This window comes from Micromesistius poutassou, assembly GCF_964030765.1.
Source record: "Micromesistius poutassou genome assembly, chromosome: 6".
NCBI classification, from domain to species: domain Eukaryota; kingdom Metazoa; phylum Chordata; class Actinopteri; order Gadiformes; family Gadidae; genus Micromesistius; species Micromesistius poutassou.
This window is the reverse complement of record NC_140276.1, coordinates 8,452,285-8,478,520: the sequence shown is the minus strand read 5'-3', so window position 1 is coordinate 8,478,520 and position 26,236 is coordinate 8,452,285. Positions and strand designations below refer to the sequence as shown.

The following is a 26,236-nucleotide window of genomic DNA, read 5'->3' as shown; positions in this document are numbered from 1 at the left end:
CTCTCTGTCTCTCTCTCTCTGTCCCTGTCTCTGTCTCTTGGTCCCTCTCTGTCTCTCTCTCTCTCTGTCCCTCTCTCTCTCTGTCCCTCTCTCTCTGTCTCTCTCTCTCTCTGTCCCTCTCTCTCTCTCTCTCTCTCTCTCTCTCTCTCTCTCTCTCTCCCTCTCTCTCTGTCTCTCTGTCCCTCTCTCTCTCTGTCCCTCTCTCCTCAGCCCTTTAGTGTTTCTTGCTAGAATGAACTCCTATCTCGGGGTTATCAGTCTCCTCTGGTCCTAACCTGGTCCTACTTGGTATTCATGATGAGTGATGTGTCAGGACTGCTCATCGTCTGGCCACTGGGGGCTCCTGTTAGCCTTAGTTAGGGCAGGGGTGATGGATTCTGGGAACACCAACCCCAGTTGAGATATGCAGCAGAGCTGGGATGTTGTGTGTGTGTGTGTGTGTGTGTGTGTGTGTGTGTGTGTGTGTATATTTATATTTTCTAATCATCATTAAGCCTTTTAACACGATGAGCTAAACAATGTACCGTTAGAACACAGGAGAGATGGTGGCTGGAAATGGGCGTCCGTATGTTGTTCCATTAAAAATCTGCAGTTTCCAGCTACAACAGTCATTTAACACATTAACAATGTCTAGTCTGTATTTAAATTTAATGTTATCTTCATTGAAAATAATGTATGTATATATATATATATATATATGCGTATATGTGTATATATACATATACATGTATATATGTATATACATATATATATATATATATATATATGTGTGTATATATATATATATATATATATATATGCATGAGACCTGAACAACAAAAATATATATATTTTAAATTTATTCTCTGGCTCAAAATTAATCACTCAAACAATCATTCAGCCATGATGACAGATCGATACACTCCGTCCACTCTGGGTGATTGTGCCGATAAGAGTCCAGTCATTTCTGTCTTTTATTGCTGTTGCCACGTTTGCTGAGCGTAATGTAACATTTCTCGCCACTTCATAAAATCCTCCTTTCTATTTCTCACCACTTTTGCAAAAAAAATAACGTTCTTCTATTTTAATTACTAACTAAAATAACATATCATAGCATTGTTATACATTTTACCTTGCCAATTGGAGTTACCCAAATCTTACTTTTCGGTAAGGCTGCTCAAGACAGAAATAAAGACATACACACTGATAGATATTTGATGTTTAATGCCACAAGTCACCACTAGGTGGGCCCGTTTACCTTGGCAGCCCCGCATTGCCCTCCCGTTGCACCTGGTGGAATTTCCACAAACTGAAAGATTAACATTGTTCTGTCCCAAGGACATTCTCATTTGCTTAACAGTCAAAGGACACGTGCAGTAATAAACTATTATTAGTTCAGTTGTCATTGAAAACATTTTTAGTTTTGAATGTCAAGGGAATACAACATTGTTCGTCGTGTTGTAACTCGTCTTGAGGTTTGATGAAGGTTAAAACGATTCATAGATAAATAGATTGGTGCAAAGGAATAGGCCTTATACTGTAGATAGGGATATGAATAGATAGATAGATAGGCTAAATATAGATGGATAGATAGAAAGGTAGATGGATAGATAGTTAGATAGATTAGCAATAAAGGATGTAATTGCCTATATTTTCAGCAAAGTATGAAGGTTAAGGATTATTATTAATTTAAAGATTTTATATTACAATATTTACACTATGGCCATCTCTCTCCCTATCACCCTCCCTCTCCCTGGCCCTGCTGAAATGGCCATGTTTACTTCATGTTGACATGGCAAATATTTTAGGGTGCAATAGCCGTGATTCATATATACACAAGGTCGCTCAACGTTGTGTTTGTCTTTAAACTTCTTCCAAATCGTGTATATAAGCCATGGTCGGAACAAGCAGTTCATTCACTGCCTTATTCCTTTTGTTTGAGTTTGACCAGAGGAAATTCAGGAGATGAAGGAACCTTTGTTTTATACTGGAGAAATCCCTTGACGGATTTGAAAGAAATTTGGACAGAGAGGGTGATTTTTGATTTGAGCTGGATACTGTTCAACTCTCCTGCTGACTGAATGTCTAAGTGACCTGAAGAAAACAGTGCTGCTTGTTCCTTCTCTTGTCTTTTGATTTTGTGCGGTGAATCGATTTTTGTTCTTTTGCCAAAAAGGGGATCTGAACTGAACTGAACTGATGGTGTGCCTTGAATGTGAATTCCATGCAAGGAGACGTTGAATTAAAGTCTTTACTCGTTCGGGAAAAATGGCAGGATTTTACCTCATTTTTCTTTTGACCTCTAAAACCGGAAGGACAATGAAGAGAATAACGACTGTCGGAGTGATTGGTTTACGGGGCTGCTGATTAGAGGACATCATCTCATCCTGTCCATCAGCTGTGTGCGTGTGTCGGGAGTGTGTCAGCGTGTTTACCCATAACAGAGGTGCAGGCTGCGTGGGTCCTACCTGGAGCATGGGGCCGTGACCACCCTTCTTCTGTCGTTTACTAAACAGCCCAGGAGCGCTCTGTTTTGGTCAATACAGGACATCTGCGTCCATCTTGTGTGTGTGTGCGCGTGTGTCCTTGAGCTTACGTGTCATTGTGCAATTGAGTCCTATTCTGGGTATGGACCCTTTCTCTGCTGTGTGGGTGGGTGGTGTGTGGTGTGTGTGTGTGCTCATTGACAATGCATTTTTCCCCATGAAACATTCACATTCTAAAAAACAAAAGGTTGGCACTTAAGTCTGCGGTTACAAACACACACTTGCATATTCCTTGCATAAAACATTGAGCAAGGTTCATTATTATTTCAGGTCTTCCCCCCCCCCCCCCCCCACACACACACACCCCCCCCCCCCCCCCCACACCCACACCCACAACACCCCAGACACGGCACTTGAGTTTGAGTTTACATTATAAACACCACATGCACAGGCATACCCCCCCGTGTTGAACAAATTACTGCACATACACACACCTACCCGTGTGTGTGTGTGTGTGTGTGTGTGTGTGTGTGTGTGTGTGTGTGTGTGTGTGTGTGTGTGTGTGTGTGTGTGTGTGTGTGTGTGTGTGTGGTTACAGGCAGGTGTGTGGAGCCACGAGCCAGGCGGCAGGTGGAGGTTTTATAGATTTTAATTTCATCTTTCTGTTTTGTGATAATTCTCCAATGCTCCATTCTGACTGATCGGTTTGGGCTTTGTTCAACTACAGCAAAGCTAATGCGTTCATGAATTTATGCAGCACACAAAAAGATTTCCCTAGACTCTATGAAGACCTTGTACTGACATGGGTAAACAATGCTGAATAAATGACACAAATAATTGATGATTAGCTGCTGGAAAAAAAAAAACTTGAGTGTGTGCTTTTTATTAAAATACCCCGTATTAAAAAACAAAGAAGGGGGGAAAATTAGGGAGAATCCCATGAAGGAAATATTGGGATGATGACGGGTTTGAGGATCCCATTATTTGTGTAGACTTTACGTGAGTAATTACCCTGAGTTTCACCGTTAGCGTTCTCCATCGGACCCTGTCTGGCCCTTCCCCAGAGTGATTAACGGTCACACATTTGCATCAATTTGAAAGTGACTAAATACAAATGGTAGCGGGTTATCTGTGATGTTCATGCAGTGTTAGAGACATTAGACCAGCCCAGTTTCTCTTGGCAGATTGTTCTTTGGTGGAGATCCAACCCCAATAAAAAACTAACAAAGTGTTGGGAAATCTTTCTGGACAATCAATCATATTTTATTCATTCATAAATATAAATATGATAATAATAATAATAATAATAATAATAATATATATATAATAATATTATATATATATATATATATATATATAATAATATACATCAATATCTTCTCTGATCTTTGTTTACTTCACACACCATTAAAAAAAATTGCTTCCATTTTTTCTTCTTCCCTTCGTTCTCTTTCTTTATATCTTTACTCTGCTCACCCACCTTGTTCTCTGGTATTCTTTCTGCCTTAATTAAATCATATTTATTAGAGATAACATCATTTATGCCACTTGTGCGGGAAACCCACAACTGATACATTTTGCGAGGGTAAAATCGGTAAAGAGAAAAGTAATTTGCATGAACATTTGGCACCACGTCAATTTGTTGAATGACTTGACGTCTAAGGTTTACAGTATGACCAGGAGGCAAGGCTTTTCACACAGTTAAATCAGAAAGCAACACAGCAGGATCTTAGGAATTTCATTTTCAAAATAGTCCGTTTTGGATAATTTCAGTTATGCAAATGTTGTAAGGTTGACCACTTTCACTCCAACCCCAAGTAATTCCACAGATTATTAAGAATGTTAAATTCAATTATTTCATGCATCAAACCCTAATTGCTGTGTGTGTGTGTGTGTGTGTGTGTGTGTGTGTGTGTGTGTGTGTGTGTGTGTGTGTGTGTGTGTGTGTGTGTGTGTGTGTGTGTGTGTGTGTGTGTGTGTGTGTGTGTGTGTGTGCGCGCATGCGCGCGCACGCTCACAGGATTTCAGTGCATATTACGTTTTGTGTGTGTCTATGCCAGGTAGGGGGATTAGTCTGGTCTTTCTCACTTTGTTTTCAGTAAATGTCTGTCATGCTGCCTCTGTTTCAGGGTAAATAAAGGCCTAAGGGTATCAGACATCTATCAAAGGTTTCGGAGTACTCTCTTCATAGAGCAAAAATAACAAATGTAAAATCTTTATCTGAAACAAATTAAACTAAACTCCAACAATCCACTTTACACGCTATAGACTGCAGAGGTGACTTCACTTTTGGTGAACAAAATCTTCTAACTGGTAACTGTCAGGCAGAGAGAGGAAAACATGAGGTGTACCACCATTGCAAAACAATGTTACCACAAACTTTCTTTTGGCTGTTGGAGAACATTTCAAAGCACTCGAGGGAAGGGAAAACCGAAAATGACTTCCAGGTCTTTCCTTTCACGGCTCTTTTGGGAAAACAATAAGCATACAAATAATAATATGATAGAATAGGGATTTTATTAACTGTATACTGAAAGCATTTATGTATTTATAGAAGGATTTAAGAAAGAATATAAAGTTATTTCAAGGAATTGACAATTCAGTTTGTTAACAAAAAAATACCAGTTAAGACATGTATTGATGGTGGTTGAAGAAAGTTTATATGTATAGGCAACCAAGCATGCAATCTTAATCAAAGTCAATCATTCCCATGCCCATTTCTTTGAAAGTAGTCATGGATGGCAATCAAGACCATTTAACAATTCATGTATTCACAGCAACACCTTCCCTTTTCCCTCTGTATTGAGGCTTTCCATTTGACAGTTGTTCTTTGTTCAATGTCTTTTCTGAGCTAGCAATGTGAGTATTAGAGGTGGTGGTGGCATAGTCTTTCTTGGTGAAAGGACTTGTTGGGAGCCAGTTTGAGCGTGGGGATCCTCATGGTTTAGCAGAAGCAGTTAACCATCCATCACAGAAGGCTCAGGTTACACGTCATACAGGTTCTACCCAGTCTCTCTAGTCATCCTTATGCCACTGTTTTCTGTCAGTGAACACTTACGGAATTCACTTTCTTTAATTGTTTGTGTGAGTGGTTGCGTATTTTCCATCTGTCAGTCCTAAAATGATATTGATTTGAAAAATATGAAATCAAAGCTTTAGAGTTCCAAAACATTTTTTAATAATATCAAAAACACACAGTATATACAATACTTTGCAATTTTGTACAAGTAAATCACCCCCCAAAGCCAACAATATAAATGTGTAGTCAATGTTACAAAACACATACATATTTACAGACAAAATCCATCAGTTTTTTCAATAACATTGTTAGATTGTATATCATATATTGATTGCATATCAAATTAGTAATTACTAGCCATGAAGATCTGTTTTACTTGTTGGTCGTACCATGTGAACCACCTTGCACTCATGCCTATACTTTCCCATATGTGGTGCATAAGATCTGTACGCTAGATCAAAAGCAGAGAGCAGGAACGTTGGACTGGTACCATGTCAGCAAGACCACTGATCGAAGATGGGTTTAATAATGAGTCAGATCTGATAGCAAACAAGCTTGTGTCAGAATAAAATAGCTGATTTAAGATCAGATAATGAGGTTGTCTGGGATTTTTGAGCGTGTCCTTTGTATGGTCGAGAAGCTGATTCAGCCTTTCCTATGGGAACCACAGAGTTCACACCCAGCTATCTCACGCTATAGTGTCTCAGTCAGCGCAAAAAACAACAACCTGACACACAAACAAGATGAAAACGTATGCCCAATGTGTGTGTTTTCCTCGTCCACTAAACATGCATTTGTTTCTCCTTGTTAAATGCCTAACACAATTGAACTAAATGTGAATAATCAAGAGAGTCAATGGTTCATCGAAGTTGCTCCAGGAAGCCGATATTCCTGCTCCGTGTCTTCTCAAACCTCTGTGCCCTCGCGTGGGTAGAGGATTCCCGCTGAGCCCAGCCCCGGGTAGAAATGCCCGTTGAACTGGCCGAGGACGGGACTGCTGTACCCGAGGGCGGAGTGAGTGGGTGAGGACGACAGTGCAGGGGGCACCGGCAGCGCCGACGCCCACTCCGACGGCCCTGAGCCGGGAGAGTAGCTACCAAAGACCCCGGACGAAGCGGACCTCTGAGGCCCCTCCATGGACAGGTTTAGCTGCAGCGGCCGGGGGAGCCCGTCGCCCCCCCCCAGCTCATTGACCGCCATGGCGGAGACCCCCGACATCTCTGACAGGAAGCTGCTCAAACACGGCGTAGGGCCTGAGGACGAAGGGGAAGGGATTCTGTCTGGGCTGTCGGACATGTCGAGGGAAGAGTTTCCGGAATGTTTGGGGCTGTCTCGCCCGCTGTCCACCGACTCAGACGCCCCTGACCCCCCCTCGGCTGAGAGAGTGTCTGATTTCCTCTTCCTCTTACGACGGAAATTTCCATTGTCAAACATCTTTTCACAGTTGGGGTCTAGTGTCCAGTAGTTGCCTTTGCCTGTGATATCAGAAGAGCATTAGAATCGGATTAGATCAAACAAACATGGCACATCTGATGTAAAATAACATGTACCGGGCAAGGACGCACATGGACACGTGTTGGGAATACACACGTGAATTGCACTGTCAATTAAAAGACATTTGTTGAATAAAAATGAATATAGAAATGAACTGTGATAAACAATGCTGAAAGAGCCATTACCTGGATCGTCCTCGTCTCTCGGCACCTTCTTGAAGCAGTCGTTGAGGGACAGGTTGTGTCTGATGGAGTTCTGCCAGCCCGCCTTGCTCTTGTTGTAGAAGGGGAAGTTGTCGGCCACGTACTGGTAGATCTGACTCAGGGTCAGCCTCCGGTCCGGGGCTCCGTGGATGGCCATGGCGATCAGAGCGGAGTAGGAGTACGGCGGTCTGACCAGCTTCATCAGGTCCTCTTGAGACGGCAGGGAGAACCAGCTCAGTTCCCCCCCCGGCCCGCCGGCGCCGTTGGGGCCCAGGTAGGGCCGCTGCATGCCATAGTGTTGAGGCACAAACGGGGGCCCGGGGTTCCCCGGCGGGCCAGTGGCGGCCAGGTAAGGCGTGGTGTTGATCCCGGGGCCGTTGAACCAAAGGTACGGGTTGGGGGACGACGCGGCGTAGTCGCCGAGGTCGTAGGAGGAAGGGGCGGTGCGCTGCGGGCTGGGCAGCGAGGGAGGAGGGTAGTAGCAGTCGCTGTACATGCTGAGTTCTGGAGGCTCCTGGCCCAGGTTTGGGAACTGGGGCCCACAACGCGGAGGAGACTGTCCCTGGATCTCAAATGAAGACATCTAGACAGAGTTTGCACTCGCCACTTCTTTGTTTGAACTTAACCCTTGATGCTCCGGCGTTTGTGTTTCAATCTCTAATGCGTTGAATTACAGAAGTCTCCTTTTTCTGATCCAAAAGGAAGCGCTTAGAAAGTCTTCAGTGCAATGTTTAAAAGTTGCCTATCTTCTCAAGGCTAAGTCTCCTCAAACTCTCTGACCTCCTTGAAATGTGTTGCGTCTTTGTCGCTGCTTCATGTCTGAGATGTCACCTGTCACACCTGCTTTATCTGTTTCCCTGGAAACACCCACTGCCTCATCTGATTGGTTGTTTCCTCAGGTTAGCAAGTCATTTTTTTTTCTTTGTCAGCAAGTTCCTCATTTTAGTCACTTTTACTTACGAAGTTTTCCATTAATACTGTTACCCTTTCTGAAGATATTGAGGTGGAGATATTGTGATAATACAATAATATTGTGTACATAAAATTATAACTATATAGCCTACGAGGATTCCATACACCTAGACATCCATTGGCCATGACTAGATCATGTGAAATATTGTGGTCACAATAAAATAGAATAAATTTAGCCTAAATAAATACATTCAATTTGTATGCTGTCAACTGCCTGCCTCACGCGACGCTTAAAAGGTCTGACTGGCGCGAAAATTTGCATACGACATTTGGTAAATACGTCATTCAATTGAAGTGACGACTTCACGTTTGCATTGCAAAGAAGCCTTTTCGTCGGTTATTAATGGTAAGTAATATACGTCATTTTGAGGGCCGTTAGGCGGTTAACCAAGGCGTGAACTAAATGTAAGCCAACTACTCATCATAATTCGACCATGTTACTTTAAAGACAACATTTAATAAACGTCAGTAGACAGTTGGCTGAAGGTAGCGCTTCCAAACGGTGTTTTTTCTCCCCTGGCGTCGACGGTCGTCGGTTGCGGGTAAGTTGATATATTATTAGTTTATTAGTTAAGTATGCGTTAATTAGACCTTTCGGTTTGTAGATGTGCGATTCACCTTCCTCCACCGAGCGGCAGCAGGGGGGCGACAAAGACATGCTGGAGCTGAACAAGAACTCCGAGAGGATGATCCAAGACGTGGAGAACATCTCAGGTCAGGAACGTCTTCATTAGATCTGTCTTGTTTTAACCTGTTTATCTATCTATCTATCTATCTATATATTGTATCTTATGACTCATTTATCCCTGCATACTGACTTATACTGATATATAATGCATTTACTACCTATGAGGACGTTAATGTAACATCTGCCTTCATTATATTTGTCTTATTTTAACGTGTATATCTATATCTATAATATATGAATATATTGTATCTTATGACACATTTATCCCTGCATACTGACTGATACTGATATATAATGCATTTACAATCAGTGTATATAATGTATACACCACATTGACCTAGGCTGTTTGTGTGAACATGTAGTGCAGTTAACCTGGATGGCCTATGACATGGTGGTGCAGCGGACCAGCCCAGAACAAGGGGACATGATGCGGAGGCTCCAGGACGCTCATAAGAGATGCAAAGCGTTCATCTGTAGGGAGGAAGATGACTCGGAGTTGAACAAGGAGCCCCAAGAAATCAAGGGCCCAGAGCCTGTTGAAAACCCATCTGATACCCCTCGGCCCTAAAAGTCATGATCTGATGGTTATATTTTGTTCGGGATTTCAGAAGAGACAATCGTTTTGGCTAAATAAAGATAGTCATTGTTATGCTGTATTATGTTGTTGACCAGTGATGTTCCATGTTACTCTTAACCAGTAATGTTGTCCATGGTGACCGATGTTTGATTTTCATTTTTTCTTGTCTTTCTTGGTGGTGCACATTGTGTTACTGAGCCCAAAGGTCGACAGTGTTGATAGCATAAACATCAGTTTACTGCTGCTGCTGAGGCTGCACTTACATAAGACATGTGTTTTTGTGAAATGAATAATAACAATAAAGAAATGTTCTCCTATGGCTTCAGATAATTACTTTCACTCGTTGGGCAACAGAGCAGATAACACGCACCACTTTATATATTACATTTGTGGTTGTATATGTAGTTCACAGATCTATACTGCAGGAGCACAAGCAATTATTGTTGGACATAAAGTCAATTGGGCTATCACAGGGGAACTCCCATGTTGTAATATTTGTTTTTTTTTCCTAGATGGAGACCTCAGAGATGAGCAAAGAGGATATTTGCTTTCCTGATTCCACCGATTTTGAGGAGGTCCTCGATAGACTCGACTCGCTGCACAGGGACATGACCCGACTGGCCTGTGAGTGTTCATCCTGGACCCAAGTCCTAACTCTTAATCATACCCCGTAGAATCTGTTAAGTGTGCCAGTGAAGTCACTTTAGCAAAGAGCAATTTGCATACATGCAAAGCCCAAAATACCTTTGTTGCCAACGCAATATTTGTAAGCGTGCATTGCTTTGTTAATGATACTGTTGGGATCATTTGAAAATTTGGATACATGGGGATTCCACATCCAGTTCCTCCACCCAGCGAGTGTTCCTAACCAAGATGGTCGCTTGGTGAACAACGACTATGTTTTTGCCAAGGGTATCAATTAAGGTTAAAAGAAGAGGCCGTTATAAGCTCCTCTTCATACTTTGTTTGGATTAGCGTGGGTCCGGCTGAAGGCTGTAGGTCAGAATATTTTGTGAATCAAAAACACATAAGATATGAAAGCCATGTAGTGACACAGGTTATCTAAACTTCAGTGACAGGGGCTCGTACTCATACTGATCCATGATTAAATATTTCAGTTTAATGAGCTGCAATTTACAAATATTATATTATTAGATAAATTTCAACAAAGAGAAAACAACTAAAATCCCTGCTAACTGTCAGTCTTCCCAGCTAGCAGCAATGCACCTGAGTGCATTTTGAAAGTGAAGGCTCTTTTCTTTGTGTCTATAGTGCAGATGGAGCTCAGGCAGTGTGATTTGATTGTGCATTTTGGCCACCCTGACAAGATGGCAACTCTGCAAAGATTAGAGGCAGGACAGACTCCACCAGATCAAGCCCTGGCACCTGAGGAATAAGAATAGATGGTGTGTAATGGTGCTGTACAATAATGGTAGAATGACAACGATTGTATAATAGATAATAAATGTCTGTTGTGCTGGTTTGACTTTTAGAAGAAATACTACATTCTGTCATTTGAACATTATATAACCTTTACACGTGTACATGAGCTCAGATTCATGACTGATCTGTCGGAGAGTGTGACAGTTCATTCAGATTTAATTAAACAGGAAAACTACGGCATACAAAAAAGGAAAGACAGTTTTGACCTATAATGCCATGTTTAATTAACCCAAGGCACTAGATGTCATTTTTTTTGCATAAGATTTTATAAACTAAATAAAAAAAATAAAAATGGGAGCAAGGAAACATTTGCATTATTATGAGATTGCCTCACTTTTCCTTTGGTAGGGGAGTTACAGTTGCTATTGGTACTGATACAATTGTAAACATTGTATTAATCGGGGCAATAAAGGTGCACGGCTGCTCACACAGTTCGTAATTTAAAATGTAAATTCAAAAGGAGCAAACCAAAGATGACGCCATCAAGGCCCTTGTGCACAGTTCACTGGCGCTATGTAGTGTGGCTCGCAACACTTAAAGTGTGGAGCTCCACACAGGGAGTGTGGACTGTGTGTCCAAATCATGGATGTGATCAGATGATCACATCTATGATGCGTGAGGACGTCATGCAAGCTGTTTCTACTACCTCGGGTCCTGTGTTTTTTTCACATCACATTTGATGAGAGGTTGTGTGAGCGTTTCCGCCTGTACTAACAAGTTTATGACCCCTTCGTAAAGGGTCACAGAAAGTGTAAAAGCTTACAAATGTTATGTTTTGTATTATATTTCCAACGTTCAAACTGCAACTATAAAATGCCACGGCCGTGCGTGGAGGTGCGATGGTGTTGCATGACGCAACATGGCGACAATAATGGAGTCTTCGCGCACCTCTGAAATGTTGACTCTGCAAGCAAAATGCCAAAACAGCACAATACAGTAAAGTGAGGAGTGGGATCTCACATGGAACAGCAATCCATGCAGTCCTTGTTAACCGCGCTAAGATCAGCTTGTGTACACAGTACTGAACTTAACTCATTTGGATCCATATCATCACCTAACGTGTCCAACCAATATAACTGGTTGCAGCTGTCCCGTGTTATTATTTAAAATTGAATAACAATGTTTTATTAACTGCCCAACGGTTTTGCAAAACAGAGGTAAAGAAATGTGCACAATTTGTATGTACAACACTGCCACCTTCTGCCACAGGACAGCATTCTTCTAGGGGACTAGAACCTAGGAGTAAGGTCTCGCTGCAGCCTGTAGGACATGGACATCCAACGTCCAAGTGCTACCGTCACTCACTCACGTCCAGTCGCGAAGTGTGGTTCATGGGCGTGGAAAGTTTCAATCTCTTCTTTCAATCCCTAACCCTAACCACTACTACCCTATCCCTAACCCTAACCACTACTAACCTATCCCTAACCCTAACCACTACTACCCTATCCCTAACCACTACTAACCTATCCCTAACCCTAACCACTACTACCCTATCCCTAACCACTACTAACCTATCCCTAACCACTACTACCCTATCCCTAACCACTACTAACCTATCCCTAACCCTAACCACTACTGACCTATCCCTAACCCTAACCACTACTAACCTATCCCTAACTCTAACCACTACTACCCTATCCCCAACCCTAACCACTACTAACCTATCCCTAACCCTAATCACTACTAACCTATCCCTAACCCTAACCACTACTAACCTATCCCTAACCCTAACCACTACTAACCTATCCCTAACCCTAACCACTACTACCCTATCCCTAACCCTAACCACTACTAACCTATCCCTAACCCTAACCACTACTAACCTATCCCTAACCCTAACCACTACTACCCTATCCCTAACCCTAACCACTACTAACCTATCCCTAACCCTAACCACTACTACCCTATCCCTAACCCTAACCACTACTAACCTATCCCTAACCCTAACCACTACTAACCTATCCCTAACCCTAACCACTACTACCCTAACCCTGAAAGGGACATCATTTAATAAACATCATCGCTGGCGTAAAACAACTTTGACGGTAGCAGTTGGATGTTGATGTCCATGTCCTACAGGCTGCAGCCAGACATTATTGGAGTCTAGTGCCTAGCAGCAGAAATTACATCTTATATAGCCTACCCTTAAGTTATGACTTTCATTGACTATATTGACAATATTTCGAACATTGTATGTTTTAACAATGACACTCGAGGCAAAACAAACCACATCACTAGAAACATTTTGACTGCAAATTTCTCGGATCTAGTTGGACACTGTGTTGTATGTTTCATTCAAGTGTCTCTGTCTCTATGTTTTATGTGCGTGTGGATGTCTATTTAACTTACATAGATTACTATGTTATAGCTCTTGACTGCTTCTGAGGCAAAATTTGTATAGTGATTTATACTTTGTATCTATACTCCTGTACATGCTCGACACTTGGCCAAACTACACTAAAGACATACTCTATTCTGTCTCTAGATTACTATCATTATAAAGCAGATATTTATTGTTTCACAGTTTCTCCATTGTCATTGACCAGCCCTACTGGACTGTACAGAAAGGCGTAACTGCAAGATAGTTTTGGGATGAATGCATGAATGCAGCATTTACACTGGGTTTCTATATAAATACAAAGTGTCAGACCACGTAACCATATTCAAGTTTTGTCATTGTTCAATACAACTACATTGCGTGTATCGTAAACAAGTGGAATATCAATCGTAAAATGGAGTGAGTGCTCCAGTCCCACCACGTACCATGACGTTGACGTATCCTAAAAGGGTGGGTAATAATAACGAGGCATCTGGAACACACCATAAGAGCTCATGAACAAGCGTGTGTGCGCGGACAGGGGTACCTACTCACGTTTTTGTTTACCCATACTTCACCCTTTTCACACTAAGCTCACCTTCCTAAAGACGCTAACCAGGCAAAAGCAATATAAAACTTTCACTCATATAATAACGTGAAACAAAGTCTCTCACTTTTACGCACAAAAACATTTCAGATGTAACATTTCATATATATGTAATCTAAACATATATGTTTATTTTTACATATTTAAATATAACAAACATATATAGGATTAGTAGGAAATATAGACAAAGCATGTGAGCTGCTTTATACATGACCTAATAAGTTCTGAATAACTTCCCTTCCGTGGTAAGAAACGGGGAGAACCGGGGGAATCTTAGAGAAGTGCCGCCCTCTTCTGGACACGACGGAAAGTGCAAAGAGCATTGTTTTCTACACGCACTGTTTATTGATATTTTAACTGACTTTTTAAACATTATAACTGTTTATTGGTTGTCAATGTTTATGAATTGCAAAACCAAAATGAATGTATTGTGGTTTTAGAATGATAGGAGGAGGAGTTATATGGCAATACAACCTTTATTATATTTTCCAACAGGAAGTCAGACCAGGATGATCATGTTGATGCCTTCTGCACATCAAAATGCATGTTTTTGTAATCCATAGAGTCAGTCTGTCTCACATGAGTAAGTGTCTGCTTGTCTGCATGAGTGAGTGTCTGAATGTTTAACCAGTCAGTGAGCTACCCTTCAACTATGGGCTGTTGATGTTTCCCTGTGACTGATCAATTTGTATATTATTTGTAGGATCATCCTTATGCTTGCTGTATCACTTAGCGGCTCTATATTGGCTTTATGCTTTGAATGTTATACGTGTAAGTCCCTTTGGATGAAAGCAATGACCATATTTCTGGAGCCTTTTAGTGGCATATATTTACTTTTCCCAAAATATTACATGATTGCCAATCATAAGGATGGGAGTTGTATTTGGAGTTGGATCATTTATGATGATGTGATGACGTGTGGCTGATATAAACATAAACATCTTCCCCATCCAGTGCAAGAAGGACTCTGGTATCTCACACCCAAGTGATAGTGGGAGGGTAAGGGGGACCATCACAGCACTCTCCCACAGAGACCCCCAGGCCTGTCTGCGTGAATACAGGGCCCTCTTGGGGGGTCCTGGTGGACAGTCGTCCTCCCCCATGCATGCCTCTTTCCTGGGAAACAAACCACAAAGAAAGCTAGGAGAGTGCTGGTGGTGTTCTAAGGTGTCATGGAAATGAGGTGCTAATACTGAAACTGGTTAATTCGCATGAAAAGCTTAAATTCTGCGAGAAATTAGAAAAAAAAAATACAAAAACCCTGAAATTAAATAACTTTTGTAACTTTTACAAAATGTCTTAAACATATCAAATAAACTGTAGTGTGTGTGTGTGTGTGTGTGTGTGTGTGGGGGGGGGGGGGGGGTGTTTTGGTTGGAAAGATGTTGGTGGATACAATCAGAGTACAATTAAGAAACAATATGGCTCCGATGCGGTGCTGTAGTTTGTGACCATTAGTCAGAGACAGACAAAGAGGTTACAGCGTTCTGCTATCTCTTAATTAGAACACAGCAGGGACGCATGGGAAACATGCGCTGCTAACTTTACGCACTCGCGCTGAAGCCTGTGTGTGTGTGTGTGTGTGTGTGTGTGTGTGTGTGTGTGTGTGTGTGTGTGTGTGTGTGTGTGTGTGTGTGTGTGTGTGTGTGTGTGTGTGTGTGTGTGTGTGTGTGTGCGTGCGTGTGTGTGTGTGTGTTGTATTGGAACCTTTTCCTTTAAATCACATGGAGCTCTTTCTTTGGCTGTTTGAACAGATTATCACAATTAAAAAGTATATGCTGTCTCGCTTGATTTGAAATTTTATTTAAAATTAAATACAGTCTGTATTTTGGATGTTTCTATGTCGAAACACCTAAAAGCAGTTGCTTTGCTTATTTAGTGAATTAGTTTGCCCTTGAATTATTCTTGCATTTTTTGACCTAGGCCTATATCTCCTTTGTTTATCTTTCTGCCGGTCGCTTTGGACAAACGCATCTGCGTAATGTAATGTTAATAAAACAAAAAGTTCGACCCACCAACCCCCACTTGAGTCAGATCTCCGCCCCTCCGCCGCAGGCATGGACCCCCTGATGAAGCCCGTGGTATCACTCATTTAGTTGGGATCCTGGCAGATTTATGACGTGTCAAGCTGAGAGAGAGATTCTAGACGTGGGCCAGCAATGGGAAAAGTGGTGGGAAACAAATGATCCCTCAGAGAAGTGTCTATAGTTGCGTTGCCATCTTTCCGCCTAAATTGGGAGGTGATTTGACGTTTTCGTTCATTATCCAGTCTTTTTTATATTCCGGATGCAATCCCCTGCTATCTAGATCGATAACCGCGGGTTAGTTAGCTGTTAGAGCCTGTCAAAGGTACGCCCCTTTTCTTTAAGACATTATTGTTATGTATGTTCCTTGTCCTGCATGGGTGTCACAAAAAAATTGAGCTTGGAGTCACTCGGCATCATCGCGGATTACCGTGTTACTAAATGCGTAATTAAGCAGTGCTGCTTCTCTAATTTGTCCTTCACAGGTTGGCTATACGCTCTTAGAATGGGATCGATGCAGGTTAACATCAAAGTGTTAGCAACAGGAACATGGCTTGATAAACACTTGAGTTAGGTGTGAACGTCACCGCGTTGACTATCTAATCCCCTTGTGTGTATTCAAAGGGGAATGCACCACCTGGGAGGCGCTGGTGCTGCACCTCCTGGAATGTCCTGACCTCCAGCCTGTTTGAGGAATAGTTTTCAACCTCTTAAGTGAGGAATACTCTTTAAAGACGTGTGAACATAATAGCATAAAGTTCCATTTATTTTATAAAGAATAACACAATACATAAATAGATAATGGCATTAAAGACACACAGTAAAGACGTAATGAAAGTGCGGTATAATATAATATAATTAAAGATGCAATATTTTGGCCTATTCTGGTCGGAACAGCAAAGCCCTTATTCATTGTCTCTCCTTGGCCGCACGGTGTCTCTTCCTGAAGCCCTGCGCGTGTGCGCCCTCTCTCTTGGCGCACACGTGTTTGATTATGACCTGAGAGCAGTCCTCGCAGTTCACCTTACAACACCACTGGAATTTACAGTTACAGCTGCTGGCGACCTCCGTGCGCCGCTCCTCCACTCTCAGCCCGCAGTCGTGGCACAGTCTGCGGCAGCTCCTGCGCTCCCACTGGGTCAGGCCGTTCCCGTGCTGCAGACACTCGCGGCCCTCGGTGCCGTGGAGCCCCAGGGTGACGTTCTTCTTGCAGTAGTCCGGCGAGTCCTCCAGGTAGATGAGCTCCGTCTGGGCGATGTCCCTGAACGCGTCCGCGATGGCGCCTCGGTTGTCCGCGTTGTTCGCCGCGCGCATGCGCCTTTTGTCCATCTCTAGTTTCTGAGCGCGGTCGTGTTTCTCTTTGAGGTAGAGGCCCACGTCCCTGAAGTCGGACAGCTGCGTCCAGCACGTTTTGACGCTGCAGCTCTCGGACATGCCGTGGCATCTGCAGATCCGCTTCATTGTGGCCTTCACTGCCTGGAATGATGAAAGGCGTGAAGTTAAAGATTAAAGATATATTGAATACAAATGCGTAAAACGACCGGTCAATCAACTTTGTCAGAATAAAAATGGTGCAGGCCCTCATTACGCGTCTCACCTTCCGTCCGGCCTCGTTGTTGTGGAGGTTGACGGCAGCCCTGGAGTCTTGTCCGGTCTCTTGAGCATCCACATATTGTTTGGAGATCCTCTCTCCGAAGTCCACGTTATCGCTACAACCACCCCACAGCCAGCCACGACCACCTGCACAACCAGAAAGAAGTGAGGGCGTTTAGTGAGGGCACGTGTATGCGCAAAGTAGTCACGCCGCCAGGGTTATTCCTCAATCAAATACTACGTCCGATTCTTACCCATTTTTCCATTCTTGGAGACGTCGCAGCCACAGTTCCCGAGGTCTCCCAGACTGCAGTTTCGCGTCAATGTGTACATGACACCTGCTGCACTGATGGCATGGACGAAAGATGTCTCTCTTGTCGCTGTTAAAACCAAACCAGAAGACCAAGATCAGAACTGGGAATGTCCAACATCGCACGCACAAACTGTATGTGCAAATGTGCAATATCATGTAATCATTTGTCTCATATAGACTACGTCGTTATATTAGTCCATATTTTGATGATTCTGATTTTGAAGGCTACATTTTCGGCCCGCTGAGATAAACCGGGTTAAAGTGTCCCAGTAGTTGTTAAAGAGGCTTACCGCTGCGCATTCCCCTGAGCTGGACGGCGCTGTCAGGGCAGTTCCATCGCTCCCAGGCGAACTGATGTTTGCACTCCTCTATTCCGTCCCGTGTGCCCATCTGTACGCTCTTGGCATAGGTCAGAAATGCCTTTATAAAAGAAGGCAACAGTTAATTGTGTCCCTTAATCGGCGTAAAAAAAGTGTTCGTCCATAATTGTAATGTGAGATCTCCAAAAATATGTATATTTTACCTTTGGTCCCGTCATGAGTAAGCTATTTGCGACCCTTAAGAGAGGAACATATTGGAAAACAGTTAGAAAATAGAAAACAAAGATGTACCCACATTAATTTCCAAATGTCTGATAGTCAAGATGTAGTGAACTTACCAAGCATTGGCTGCAAAACCTTTGAAGTGGATAATAACCAGTAGCCAAAGCAATGAATAAACCATGTTGTATCCTCAGTGCTTGCAGCAAAAACGAGGACTGGCCTGACTTGCGCCTGCGTTCGGCCACTTTCTCCTTTTATTTTGAATGGGAGGATAAACGAAGGCTCTGTTCTTTGTTCCCATCCTCCGAGGCGGCTGATTGGGCCCTGGGATCAGGAAACGCCTTTTGCTATCTTCAAAGGCTGGCATTACGCGACAGTTTACTTTTGACCCCGAGGCTGCTGACACCAGCCATACGATTAATGACTTAATCCCGCGACGTCCCGCGGAGGCTAAGAACCATGACACCCGCTCACAATATACAAACGGAGTCACACATACAAAGTCCCCGTCCCACCCCGGCCGAACAAATAGCCTCGAACACAGGCGAATAAATTATTACAATATTTATTTTGTGATACAGAATACTATGCGTTTAATTAAAAAAATAGATGATTGTTTAAGTCAACAATGGAAGAAACCTCAACCTAAAAACTAAAATCATGGTGCATGGAAGAGTTGAGTCAATAACAAGTGGAAACGAGCTCATATGGGTTTTACGCCATTCTAAATAAGTGCATGACAATATTTACAGATATGTACAAAGTAGTTACTGTAACACAGTGTGAACTATACTTCAGGCATAACCACTAATGCCTGCGCCCATGGTGTCTCCGTTTGGTTTTATTGTGGGGCTTGCCTCCTCTTTCTCTACGCGCGCAGTAATATTTGGTGACAGTCTGTGTGCATCTCTCGCACTTTACAGTGCAGCACCAGTGGAATTTACAGTTGCAGCTGCTGACCATCTCGACGCGCTTCTCCACCACTCGCAGGCCGCACTCGTGGCACAGTCTGCGGCAGCTACGTCGTTCCCAGCGCGTCATGTTCTTGTCTCCCTTGACGCACTCGCGGCCCTCGGTGCCCTGCAGGCCCAGGCTCAGGTTCTTGGAGCAGTAGTTCGGAGAGTCCTCCAGATAAATCAGTTCTGTGCGGCGGATGCCGCTGAAGGCGTCGTTGAAGGCGCCCCGGTTGTCCGCGCTGTTCCCGGCCCTCATGCGCCTCTTGTCCATCTGTAGTTTCTTGGCCTGCTCGTGCTTCTCCTTCAGGTAGCTGCCGACGCTCCTGAAGTCGGGCAACTGCATCCAGCAGGTCTGGATACTGCAGCTCCCCGACACGCCGTGGCACTTACACGCTCTCCTCATGGTGGCTTTGATGGCCTGCAACAATATTACACAAGTCAATATCTCCGAGTTTCTTATTTGGAGTGCCATGCAATGCGGGATAATGAATATGTATATATTTTACAATATTGATATGTATTATTTATAACCATACCAATCTTCCAGCTTCGTTGTTATGCAGGTTGACAGCCGCGCGCGAATCGTGGCCGTTTTCTAGTGCGTCAACAAATTGTTTGGAAATCTTCTCTCCAAACATAACGTTGTCACTGCAACCTCCCCAGATCCATCCCCTCCCACCTGGCGAGAAAAATTAAATAAAGTTAGGGCTGCTATTCCAGAGCCGTTGCATGGATCAAAATTGGGCAGTACTTTATTTATTTAATAATTAAATAATAAGTAATTGTGTTTTATTAACAGTCTCGTCCAATCTCCACTGACTTACCCATCTGCCCTATTTTGGAATCGTCACAACCACAGTTGTCAAAGTCCCCCATGCTGCAGTTCTTCGTCAATGTGTACATGACTCCTGCTGCGCTGATGGCGTGAACATACGACGTCTCCCTCGTTGCTATATTGAAGAAGCAAAATACATTTGTCATTTTCACTTGGAGCAACTCTGTAATACCACAACAACTATGCGCATCCCGTGTGCGTAACCTGTGCGTAAAAACACAATCCCAATCATCCTTTCCACTGTTTCGTTGTAGATTAGATTATGATAAATAACTAATACTAATAGGACGCATTATCTCACCACTGCGAAGGCCGGTATGCGTTGACAACTGCAGAGCGCTCTCTGGGCAATTCCACCTGTCCCATCCAAACTGATGTTTGCACTCCTGTATTCCACTCTGTGCACCCATTTGCACGCTGCTGGCATATGTCAGAAAAGCCTTAAAACAAACAAACAAAGCATGGTGTTAGTTGTTGACCAACAAACAAAGGATACAAATGTTTTGTTGACCATATGTATGGTCAGTAGATGTCGCTGCATGTATATATTGAATTTACCTTTGGTCCCGTCATGAGGAAGTTGTTCGCTGACCTGGAGAAGAAACATAAAAAAAATACGTTAAGTCAAACTTTTCCACATCCAAAGAGTGTATGTGTTCAAAGTTGTTATTTTTTTTGGGGGGGGAAGTCTACATACCAGGCGGAGGCAAGTAGAACGTGATAGCATATGGATATAATGAAGGTTTTTATCAGATAAGATCCCATCGTTCCAAGAAGTCGTGGTATAGTATCCAAAGTGGGCGCGACGCGATCAGAGTTGGTGACTGTTGTGGTGAAGACCAGAGCAGGATGATATTTATACCGTCTGCCGCGTCGATTGACAGATTTCTTCCCCCTATGGGTCACGTTGCTTTGTGGAAATGGCCCAAGGTGATGGCCGTGTCCTGCTAACAAACAGGAGACGTCTGGGCTCGAATGCACTTCAAAGAGTGGCCACAGACAGCTAAACAGCCCTGCATTTGTTCACCTGTTATTCCCAGGCTTTCCCCCCCTTCATTCACTTTCCCACGAATTCCAAAACGAACGATACATAAATGAACTAAATCAAATGTTTTTAAACACTTTTTTTAATCAAGTTCGCAAGCAGATCATTATTCTAAACGTTTATAACTGTTCATGAATGTATTCCATTTTTAATATTCCGTTCAGATGAGCAGCGGTATGGGAAGCGGCCCTCGGGCCCCACGGGGACTACAAAGCAAGGCTCTTTCAGCAGCTCAATATAGTCATGTAAATACTGTATCACACGTCGGCGACGTTGACATGGCCATGGCAATAGAGGATAATAGATGTTTCCTCTGGAAACAACTAGGTGTGAAACCAGTCTGGAATTTACGACAGTGAAACAAACCAATACAATATGATATGTGGGAAATATTCAATGTTAGGATGGGTTAAGCTCTTCTTTGGGATTACTCGCTCAGCAATGGTAACGTGACGGTAAGGGATCGCCTCTCACTCATTTAATAGTAAAGCTATAAAGCTATAGGCTTTACATATGAATTTGAGCAATGTGATACCACGACAAGTTGCTAAGATGATTCATCATAATCAGGACATCTCGTTGAATTAAACGGCACATTTAAAATCCCCAATAAACTACTCAAAACTCTTAATAGAAAATTTGACAAATTCGGTATAGGCCATCGAGCGAAGTCCTTAAAACACAACAGCTCTAAATGTGAGGATGATCCCGATTTATAAATCAATCCCATCCATTTGACAATTTGCCTGAAACCCATAGGCCCAACGCCTACATCTACCTGGGAATTAATAAAGAGTGATTACATTCAAATCCTAATCCCACAGAACCTCTGGAATAACTATTCAATGGGGACCTTAACTCTTAAGGGGACATTAGGGCCAGTGACCTGTGAACAATGATCTGCCGACGGGGCGTGATTCCTCATGATTGTTAGAGATCCCATAAACATCGAAACTGCTGTGATCCAAATGATTCACGTGCAGTAGCTAATTAATTGCTAAAGCCTGTATTATTATTATCGATAAGTTAACACATAAGTGCATAATGCATAAGCCTATATTAATAAAAAAAAAACATAAACGATACTGCTAGTCCTCAAGCCTATAGCCCATAACCAATAATACTATTTATAATAATAATAATTAGGCCTAATGATTTCAGTTGGGCCAAACTCAGTGATCGTTATATTCTAAATGAATTTCGGAAGTTATTCTTTCACAATTCGACCGCAGGACTCACATAAATAGTTTCCATTAAAATATATAATTTATAATAAAACGTTTTTCCAACAATGTTATAGGCCTTTAGGAACTTGTTTAATTGATATGAAATATCCAATGCAGTGCAAAACGCATGGACTCCGTCAGCCTATAGAAACAAGTCAGGTCCGCACGTTTATTCTGACAGTTTCTTACGGTCGACACATGTGTATTGAACTGCAGCCGTCGACGTAAAATCGACTTCAAACGCGCATAGACCTTACATCCTATCTACTTAAAATACCATGGAGTAAAATGCTTCGTTCAAGGCATTCGGGAGACATTAAGCCGTGCGCGGTGGGGGGAGTGGTGATTTAGGGCTTCTCGAGGTGAGATAAATAGAGCAATAAAAGGAGAGAAGGTGGAAAAAGTCACAGTCTGCCGACGGGTGACAGGATTGCCGACGCCAGCGCTTTGTTTAGCCCTACGTGTAGCCCTACGCGTAGCGTAGGGTTTTCATTCTAGTAGACTTGGCCCAGGATATGATTTTAAGGGCTCATATGTAAGCACCCATCCCATTACGATTTGGAACTAAGACCTGTAAATGGTGTAGGCCTATATACTTTATAAACCACGCCGCCCGTTCAAATTGAATTACACTGTAGAAGCCTACGTGAAGAGGTCAGGAGAGTTAGATGTTATAACTGCTTCAAACATCCCCTCTCTATCCCTCTCTCTGCTCCAATCCGCATGCTTTTAAATGTTATGATCAGCCTTATAATATAAGGCTGATTATAACATTATGTTGTTTATTATATTTTGGTTGTTGGTTTTTCCGTGTATTCATGTTGTGTATGTAAGTATAAGTGCTATACAAATTATATGCAAAAAATATACAAATATATATATATATACATACAAAAAATTGATTATTATTATTATTATAATAATTTAAGTTATACATGGAGTGTATAAAATAATTGATGATCATTCTAATTGGAGGCTAGCTATGTATAATTACACATTAAAGGATATTGAAATGATTTATGGCAGACATTGTTACACACAACATGGACGCCAGTCACTGGTAATTCCAATCATTTACATTTATTTCATAAATAAAATCAAAGTAAAAAGTTGATTATGAAAACACCCCGCATGATTAGCATCTGATTGTTTTCCCCCCGACCCCCCCCCCCCCCCCCCTCCTGCATGCCTGCCTGGCTCTGTACTCTACATCACCACACCCCTTCTGACTTTGGCCACACCCCTCCCGACTTTGGTCACCTCACTTCCTACTTTGGCCACATCACTTCCTGGTCTGGCTTGCATTACTTCCTGGTTTGGCTGCAACACTTCCTGGTTTGGCAATATAGGATACATGTTAGCAAAAGGCTAACGTAGAACGGACGACAGGCACCCAGCAGGTCCTCCCCGAGACCCCCGATGAAAACAGGGCCCTCCGAGGGCGCTGAGCACCATTACAGCACCCCGGGGTGCCCCGTAGCACGCTTATCAGAAGATTACATGAGGGAATTATTTTTGTAATACTAAATAATCAAAGGAAAGTGCATTTTTTTTTTGCTTCGTCATCTCTGCCTCAGGCCGGGACTTGTGCTTCCAGGTCAGGGAGTCGCGTCTCCTTTCCTCTCCTGCTCGATGGCTGGGGGAGAGGAGAGGGAGGGAGGGAGGGAGGGGGGAGGGAGGGAGGGAGGGAGGGAGGGAGAGAGAGAGAGAGAGAGAGAGGGGGGGAGACATAGGGAGAGCATTTAGTTTGTGTGTACTCTGTGTGCGGTGCTGCTGGTTTCTGATCCGTCAGGGATGCCTTGATCATCTGCTGTATTGCGGGAGGGGGGGGGAGGGGGGGTGGGCCGCACTGCAGTTGTGTGCATTAGTTTTGACGTTGCTGAATCGCAGTGTGCTCTGTGGACAGCAGTGGATGTGACACACACACACACTAACACGCGCAGCAACGCACACCTGACAACACACACACAACAGCAACTCACTCTCTTTGGTGGGCAGAGGGTTTTTCTCCTTTGTCTCCGTCTTCTTCAGCTTTGTCTTGTCAAAGCTGGAGATCTCAGTCATATCGGGCTTGTCGGACATCTTGGCTTGAGGGGAGAGAAGCAGACGGAGTGTTTATCACTGCTGTGCTCGCCTCTCGGAGACGTGACGCAAATACAAAATGTCGGTATAGCGCCCCTCTCACCTACGCCCGTATCAGATGAAGGCTTATTATACAAAGGTATCATATGAAATCGATTAAATCAAAATTGGCCAATTGTGACCATATGTATTACATATATATTTACATATGTATATATGGATATGTTGTATTTTATAACACATTTATCCCTGCATGCTCTCTAAGGGAGTGGCTGACAGAATGGGGTAGCTCCCTCACTCCCCGCTAGAGGATATTTATATATAAATATATATATATATATATATATATATACTCCCTAACATGTGCACATACCATGCATGCAGACATGTCTGGGTGCATGTGCTGCCATGCTGCCACCCCCCTTTGTTACCCCCCCCCCCCCCCCCCCCCCCCCGAGGCGAGGCTGTCTCAGGCTTTGTTCTCCTGCTCAGCCTCTCCTGCCTCTCATCCAGCCCTGCAGCCTCCTGGACCCGTCCAGTACCACTGCCCCATCTGGAGCCACTGCAGTCCTTTTCCTTTTTTTTTCCCAGACGGTACCATACCTCTTGCCCAGCCCCCAGCCCCCAGCCCCCAGCCCTACCCCGCCTATTGTCCACCCACTGTTCTGTTGTGAGCAGCCCCATGCGGTATGTTATTGTGAAATTGTCATATTGACGCAGACGAAAGAAAATGATTCGCTGTAAATGTACTCCAACCTGCAGTTACTTTCTTTCTGAACGGTTATAATGTAAGCATATATGGATATGCTGAGCTCATGACTCATTATGTTTTCAAGTAACATCCCCCCCCAGGGATGGAGGAAATCTGCCACACGAAGACACATTTATCAGAATAGAAATGAACTAGTCTGACAACAAGCCACGCTATAGTCAAGATGTCTGAAATACATCCCATGGTTCGTTACACTGACATTACACTGATTAAAGCGACGGATATTAGACCATAATCCTCCTCATCTTCATCACCACCACCGTGATCGCTACATGTCATTTGCTAGTGTCTCTCCCGCCACACCCCAACCATCCTTTGTTGCTGAGCACCAGAGGGGAAGATAATCACACACAAATGGAGGGAGGGGTAGACAGACTGACAAACAGATAGATAGAGAGAGATGCATATATATATATATATATATATATATATATATATATATACACAGGGAGAGAGAGAGACATAGAGACAGAGAGAGAAGGAGCAAGAGAGAGGTAGAAAACAGGGCAGATGGATCAGATGTCTTACCGGTGGTTTCCACAGAGCTGAGGGCGAGCGTCCACACGTGCAGCGAGTCTGGCGGTGAGTGTGCAGCAGGAGGGAGGGCACGACGCTATGGAGGAGAGAGAGAGAGGGAGAGAGAGACTGGTGGTGTGCGCGCACGCCTGCTTTTTTGCACCAGGGTGTGGCCTTAAGAAGAGGAGGAGGAGGGGGTGTCAGCAAAGAGAGAGAGAGAGAGATGAAGGGAGAGAGAGAGAAAGCTTAGTCAGTGCTGCTTCCATTCCTGTTGTCAATATTCCTCGTTATTCCTGCTCCCCGGGGTTAATGGCCGGGCGGGGAGCGTGACCAACAGACAACAGCTGTGCCGCTTGCTTGGTTGGGGATGAAATGATTCATGCCCTGCATTACTTAGGCCAGGCTTCTTTTGCATGCTTTACTGTATTTGGTCAATAAAGTGTGCTGCAGTGGCAGACACAATGTACAATGATACAGCATGTACCTGCTATTGTCTACTATCTGGTATCTTTTGTTGGCCTAGATACTTTATTAGAGTAATAATAAT

The 26,236-nt window shown here is 43.3% G+C and overlaps 5 protein-coding genes across 5 annotated transcripts; 1 reads left to right on the top strand and 4 right to left on the bottom strand.

The window, feature by feature from the left end:
• Window positions 1-6,390: 6,390 nt before the first annotated feature.
• On the bottom strand, window positions 6,391-7,764 carry foxi3b (forkhead box I3b; the record flags this gene model as incomplete). Its single annotated transcript, XM_084470001.1, has 2 exons — window positions 6,391-6,959; window positions 7,164-7,764. 2 exons carry the CDS (start codon window positions 7,762-7,764, stop codon window positions 6,391-6,393), a joined length of 1,170 nt encoding a protein of 389 aa, XP_084326127.1.
• Window positions 7,765-8,758: 994 nt separating this feature from the next.
• On the top strand, window positions 8,759-10,815 carry syce3 (synaptonemal complex central element protein 3; the record flags this gene model as incomplete). Its single annotated transcript, XM_084469146.1, has 4 exons — window positions 8,759-8,867; window positions 9,204-9,376; window positions 9,931-10,042; window positions 10,691-10,815. The coding sequence occupies 4 exons, from the start codon at window positions 8,759-8,761 to the stop codon at window positions 10,813-10,815; spliced, it is 519 nt and encodes a 172-aa protein (XP_084325272.1).
• Window positions 10,816-16,718: 5,903 nt separating this feature from the next.
• On the bottom strand, window positions 16,719-18,253 carry LOC311344806 (protein Wnt-8a-like; the record flags this gene model as incomplete). Its single annotated transcript, XM_084469145.1, has 5 exons — window positions 16,719-17,285; window positions 17,407-17,549; window positions 17,657-17,782; window positions 18,006-18,135; window positions 18,239-18,253. The coding sequence occupies 5 exons, from the start codon at window positions 18,251-18,253 to the stop codon at window positions 16,719-16,721; spliced, it is 981 nt and encodes a 326-aa protein (XP_084325271.1).
• Window positions 18,254-19,064: 811 nt separating this feature from the next.
• Window positions 19,065-21,379, bottom strand: LOC311344805 (protein Wnt-8a-like; the record flags this gene model as incomplete). The annotated part of the gene is made up of 6 exons (XM_084469144.1): window positions 19,065-19,631; window positions 19,750-19,892; window positions 20,038-20,163; window positions 20,350-20,488; window positions 20,607-20,640; window positions 21,357-21,379. 6 exons carry the CDS (start codon window positions 21,377-21,379, stop codon window positions 19,065-19,067), a joined length of 1,032 nt encoding a protein of 343 aa, XP_084325270.1.
• A 2,128-nt stretch (window positions 21,380-23,507) lies between these two features.
• Window positions 23,508-25,844, bottom strand: tmsb2 (thymosin beta 2). The gene is made up of 3 exons (XM_084469457.1): window positions 25,702-25,844; window positions 24,302-24,406; window positions 23,508-23,955 (listed from the first exon to the last, which is right to left on the bottom strand). The coding sequence occupies exons 2-3, from the start codon at window positions 24,399-24,401 to the stop codon at window positions 23,918-23,920; spliced, it is 138 nt and encodes a 45-aa protein (XP_084325583.1). The 5' UTR covers window positions 24,402-24,406; window positions 25,702-25,844; the 3' UTR covers window positions 23,508-23,917.
• Between the last annotated feature and the right edge of the window lie 392 nt (window positions 25,845-26,236).

Excerpts from the sequence above, each read along its gene's own strand:
- tmsb2 (XM_084469457.1), bottom strand. The coding sequence starts at position 24,401 with ATGTCCGACAAGCCCGATATGACTGAGATCTCCAGCTTTGACAAGACA. Across the intron at positions 23,956-24,301 it reads CCCTCTGCCCACCAAAGAGA|CCATCGAGCAGGAGAGGAAA; the intron begins GTGAGTTGCTGT and ends CCTCTCCCCCAG.